The 5,381-nt window shown below is 56.9% G+C and overlaps 1 protein-coding gene across 1 annotated transcript in view; it reads right to left on the bottom strand.

Moving 5' to 3' along the window:
• Positions 1–5,381, bottom strand: part of TKFC (triokinase and FMN cyclase) — a 14,249-nt gene that overhangs the window by 4,612 nt on the left and 4,256 nt on the right. The window contains exons 3-10 of the mRNA XM_006169633.3: positions 3,944–4,054; positions 3,675–3,856; positions 1,956–2,034; positions 1,583–1,672; positions 993–1,027; positions 832–916; positions 647–736; positions 95–211 (exon numbers count right to left, since the gene is read on the bottom strand). Coding sequence (XP_006169695.1) covers positions 95–211; positions 647–736; positions 832–916; positions 993–1,027; positions 1,583–1,672; positions 1,956–2,034; positions 3,675–3,856; positions 3,944–4,054 — 789 coding nt within the window. The remainder of the gene's footprint in view (positions 1–94; positions 212–646; positions 737–831; positions 917–992; positions 1,028–1,582; positions 1,673–1,955; positions 2,035–3,674; positions 3,857–3,943; positions 4,055–5,381) is intronic.

Below are 5,381 nucleotides of genomic sequence, written 5' to 3'. Positions count from 1 at the left end.
CTCTTGCTGGAGAGCCCCCCGCTCAAAAAAAAAAAAAAAAAAAAGAAAAAGAAAAAGAAAAGTTCCAGCTTGGATGCCAGGTTGTGGGTCTCACCTATCAGCTTCAGGAGGGGCTCATCCACCAGCAGGAGGGTGAGAGAAACACCAGGCATCTCCAGTGCTGACATGAAGGTGCCCACTAGGGCACGGGCGATCTTCACCTTGCGGCCCTCTGCAAACCGGATCATGGAAGTCCGTGAGGGAAGGATGGGCACTCCCTCCACCCCACCTCTGCCCCAAGCATCAGGGAAACGAATAATAGGGAAAAAAGGCCCTTGGACACCGGGGCCCTGGGGTCAGTAGGAAGCTGGTCCGATTTCAATGACACCCAAGTGACCACATTCCCTGGAGGTGTCCCCTCTTTAGAAGCAGATGGTGCCAGGTACTGTGCTAAGTGTCTGAGCTATGCTCGATCTCACCGAGTTCTCACAACAACCCTAGAAGGCGGGGACTAGTGTGATTACCCACGATTTACGGACACTGAAGCAGGTGTGAGGCACCCAGCAATTCAGTGCAGAGTGGCGACCTAACGTGGGCTTGTCCGACTGCGCAGCGCATGTCCTGGGCCAGCACGAGCTGTGCTCATGTCCAGCATGGGAGGGCTCACCCAGAGAGCGGACGGCCGCGTCAGCGATGATGCCGAGTTCCAGGAACGACAGGCCGCCCAGGTTGTTGACCATCAGCACTACTGACGAGCCTGTGGGTAGAGGCGGTACTCTAGTTGAGGCGCTCCGGCAGTCCCCGCCCTGTGGGGTCGGCAGGACTGGGAGACGGGAGAACGCGGGCCATCACCTGGCTTCACGGGCACGTGGGATGCACTGGAGGCACTGGTCATGTGGTCGAGCATGAGTTTCACGATCTCATCGGCGGTTGCCATCTGTCGGGAAGCCAGGAGTGAGTTGCATCTGGGGTGCCTTGGCCTTAGGCTGGTCTGGGCCGGGGAGTCCACTTACCTTTATCCGGCGCACGCCGGCTTCCCCGTGGATTCCTGCAGGATAGATACGCTCACTGCCGACCCGCTCAGGGCCTAGGGCTCGCGCATTGTTTCCATCAAGGACTTACTAAGTGCTCAGCGCTACATGGGCGCTGTGGGTGTGGGCCGTGGGTGGAAATGAACAGGCATGAGAAATATCATCTCTGCTGTCTGGAAGCTCATGGCCCAGTGGTGGGAACAGCCAGGAACCAAAACAGCCTCAACCAGAGGCAGATACAACGAGGCCACCCTCAGGAGGCAGATACCCGTCGCTTGGGAAGCAGAGGGTGGGAAGGGTTTTACAGCTTTTTGGCCTTTCGAAGGGCATCTGAAACAAGAACTGCGTTCAGGGGCAGGAGGCCAGGGAACGGTATGAGCAAAGGCCCAGGGTGGCCAGAGCCCTGGGTGTGCACGGCCAAGCAGGAAGAAATCAGGCAGGGTGGGCCAGGCTGGGCCTCAGCTGCCCACCGGAGCACAGAGGACCAGGCAGATGGCTCCCAGGGCATACGAGGCGGGTAAAACCCAAGGTGGGAACGGGTATGGTAGGGATGGGGGTAGCTGGAAGCTTACCTAGGCCCAGTTCTACCTCATCCGCTGAGAGCTCAAAAGTGGGTTTGGAACCTGGCACGCTACAGGAGGAGAGGCTCACGCCCAGGGTGCCTGTGAGAGAGGAGGCATGGAGGGGATGACTGAATGCTCTCTACTGGCATCGGGCGTCAGGAAGGCAGCGGCAATGCCTCGGCGGCCCTGCCCACACCACCCTCTTCTCTGAGGAAGGCTGCCGCACTCATCCTCTCGGGGAGGAAAGGTTTTCCAGGAGCTCCCCTCAGAGAGACCATCCCTGGCCCCTAGGGAGTAACCGCAGGGTTGCGGGAACCACCCCCAGTCCCAAGGTCTGTCGCAGCCTCCTGTCTCCACACCCCAGTCCCTGGCAGGCACTCACCCATGGCCTTGGCAACCGCGGTCACCTGCTTCGTGATCTCCTCCAGCCCCACACCTGCCTCAGCCAGGGCGCCTGCCACCTGCAGCCCCACAGAGAGAAGCCCCCGAGGGGGAAAGCCTCACTGTACCCCGAGGACAGAGAAGATGGGCTGTGGTTGGGAAGGGAGATTCGCTAAGGTTTCAGCCTGGCCCGTGGCACGCGGGGCGGAACACTGTACTCCCCTCATTCGCAGTGTGCCCGTCAGGGGTCTCTGAGTTTCCAGTCTGTTAGTCAGAAGGGACTTCACAAATGGGGCGAGGGGCCCAGAGAGGGGTGATATCTTACTCAAAGTCACACAGCAAGTTGGTGGCCAGTTTTCTGATTCCTAATCTAGAGCGCAAAGACAGAGAGAGACAGGAAGCAAGAAATCACCCCTGAGGGGGGATGGCCACGCCGCAATCCCCTCTCCTCCATTCTCCTTTAGGGATCCTGGGCATGCACGCACATGTGCCCAGTGTGAGTTTAAGCCACCAGGTCCAGGACTTGAATTGCAGTCGACTACATGGGAGTCCAGCGACATAGCCATTACGCCAACTGCTGGTCCCCACCCGACCAGTTTTTACCAAGCATCTAGTCTGTGCTGAAAAGGAAGAAAAGATGCCTAAGTCACAGTCCCTGCCTTCAAGGGACTCACAGCTGGGGGAAACGAACACACAGAGACTGAAATCTAATGCGGGGTGGAAAATGCAACTGGAAAACCCACAGCAGGATGTTATGGGGCACTGAGGGGGGTTCCTGGCTAGCTTGGGATAGTGGGGAGATCGGGGAGAGCCTCTCAGGAGGGGAGACATTAGAGATCCACAGAACGGTAGGATTTAGCCAGGCCAAAAGGAGGCAGAGGATTTGACAGGCTATAGATACAGGGTCAGCAAAGTCAGAGAGGAGGCTCAGCATCCTAGGTCTGGGGGCCTGGTGTCAATGGAGCATAAGAGGAGGGTCGGGGTGATGGGAGGCAGGGCAAGAGTGCAGTGGGTCCCTGAGCAAGGAGCTTGGGCTGATTCTAGGGACCCAAGAGGGCTGTAGTGGACAAACAGCCTAGTCAGACACACAGTCTTTTTTTTTGAGAGGTTTTTGCTATAGGGTACGTGCACTCGCCAGAAAGAAAGAGACAGACAGAGAGACAGAAAGTGAGAAATCACACCCCAGGTGAATGGCCACGCTGCAATCCCTTCTCCATTCTCCTCTCAGGATCTTGGGCACGCACGCACATGTGCCCAACATGAGTTTAAGCCACCGGGTCCGGCCCTCAAACTGTGGTTGACTACATGGGAGTCCAGCGACAGCCATTACGCCCACTGCTGGTCCCCAGACCCACATTCTTAAATGACACCTCAGGCAGCAGTGTGAGGACTGGCGAGGCAGGAGGCCCAGCCAGGAGATGGCTGCAGCCACCTGGGCAGGAAGGGCCACGTCCAGCGGGTATGGGGGCTGTGCAGGCTCCTGGGAGCGGGCGTCAGGGCAGAGCAACTGCTAAGTGTGGGAGGAGGAGGAGACGGGTGCAGGGAGCACCCTGTGCTTAAGGAACTGAGATGGTGGTGGGGCCTTCCTGGATCAGGGAGCATAGGGCAGGAGTGGCTTCTTGGGGGAGGGACAGAGTAGCTAGAAGGGTCTGGCTACCGGGTGCCACCCAGAGAGAAGGCTGGGAGAGGCAGCCGGCCTCGGCGTTGGGTGGAAGCATACCTTGTGTATGAGGACCGTGCCGCAGAGTCCCCGCCGGCCCGCCTTCTTCAGCACGGTGAAGGCACTGTCATCCCCAATGACCACCATTTCCACCGGGATGCCCTCAGCCCGGGCCTGCTCCCGGGCCAGGCCAAAGTTGAGCCGATCTCCGGTGTAGTTCTTCACGATGAGGAGGGTCCCCACTGCAGGAGTGGCAGGCAGGCCCAGTCAGTGCCTCACAGTGTCCCATGTGCCCTCCCTGCAGTGGTCTCTCCCGACACCAGCCTTACCTGTGCCTGCCTGGGCCACTGCCCTGATGGCCGCCAGGATGCTGCCCACGGCCGGGGAGGTAAACACGGCTCCCGCGATGACCCCCGTCAGCATCCCCTTCCCTATGAAACCTGGAGACGGGGAGGGTGGGGACTATGTGTGCCTTCACTTGGGATCCCCTTACTCCTGGGCTTTATCATGTGAGCCCTACTCTGTAGCCGGTGCTAGAAGATCCCTCAGATCTTGGGAACGGCAGTTGGCGTAATGGCTATGTCGCTGGACTCCTGGATGTAGTTGACCACGGTTTGAGTCCTGGAACCGGTGGCTTAAACTCACGCCGGGCGCGTGTGCGTGCATGCCCAAGATCCTGAGAGGAGAATGGAGGAGAAGGGATTGTGGCATGGCCATCCCCCCTGGGGGGTTATTTCTCACTTTCTGTCTCTCTGTCTCTCTCTCTGTCTTTCTGGTGAGCATATGCACCCAATAGCAAAAACATCTCAAAGAAAAAAAAAAATCCCTCAGATTTTAATTTTTTCCTTTGGAATTTTGTCATAGGGAGTGTGTGCTCCCTGAAGACAGGAATTCAGAGAGTGAGAAATCACCCTCCATGGGAGGATAGCCATGCTGTAATCCCTTCTCCTCCATTTTTCTTCTCAGGGTTGTGGGCGTGCATGTACACATACCTGGCGTGTTTTTTTTATTTTTTTGAGAGTTTTTTTGCTATAGGTCACGTGTGCTCTCCAGGAAGACAGAGAGAGACAGAGAGACAGAAAGCGAGAAATCACCTCCCAGGGAGGATGGCCATGCATGAACACGTATCCGGCGTGATAAGCCACTGGGTCTGGGACATGAACTGTGGTCGACTACATGGGAGTCCAGCAACATAGCCACTGTACCAACTGGTGGTCCCAATGGTGTGTTTTTCAAGCTACTGGGTCTGGGTCTCAAACCGAGCAGTCAGCCATATGGAATCCAGCACCTTAACTACCATGCCTACCTGCTGGCCCAATGCCTTGGATCTTTATGTGGCTGACTTCTTAGGGGTCTGCTTTTTGGAGAGGCCTCCCTAGGCTCCCACCCTGAAGCAGTTACCCACCCCATCCCCAGTGGTCTGCTGTTCCTTCACCCTGTTCTTTTGTCTTTGCTACATCACACAGCACTCTCCAAACTGATCTCATCCACTAATGTGTTTACTTGGCTACTGTGTCTCCCCAGAGTAGAACATAAGCCCTACAAGGACAGGGAGACCTTGGGTGTCTGGTTCACTGCTGTATCCTAGTGCCTAGTACAGGGCCACACGTATAATGGGCTCCCTGATGTTTGCAGAATGAATGAATGGATTTGTCATAAGGAGACAGAAAAGGCACAGAAAAGGTTAGTCCCTGCCTGCCAGATACCCTGAAGAGGAGCTCACACCCCTAGTACCAAGAGGAGACAACCCAGAACTGTCCACATGTC

The sequence above is a fragment of the Tupaia chinensis genome, unplaced genomic scaffold (assembly GCF_000334495.1).
Source record: "Tupaia chinensis unplaced genomic scaffold, TupChi_1.0 Scaffold147351_1, whole genome shotgun sequence".
Classification (NCBI taxonomy): Eukaryota; Metazoa; Chordata; class Mammalia; order Scandentia; family Tupaiidae; genus Tupaia; species Tupaia belangeri.
This window is presented reverse-complemented; position numbering and strand designations above follow the sequence as displayed.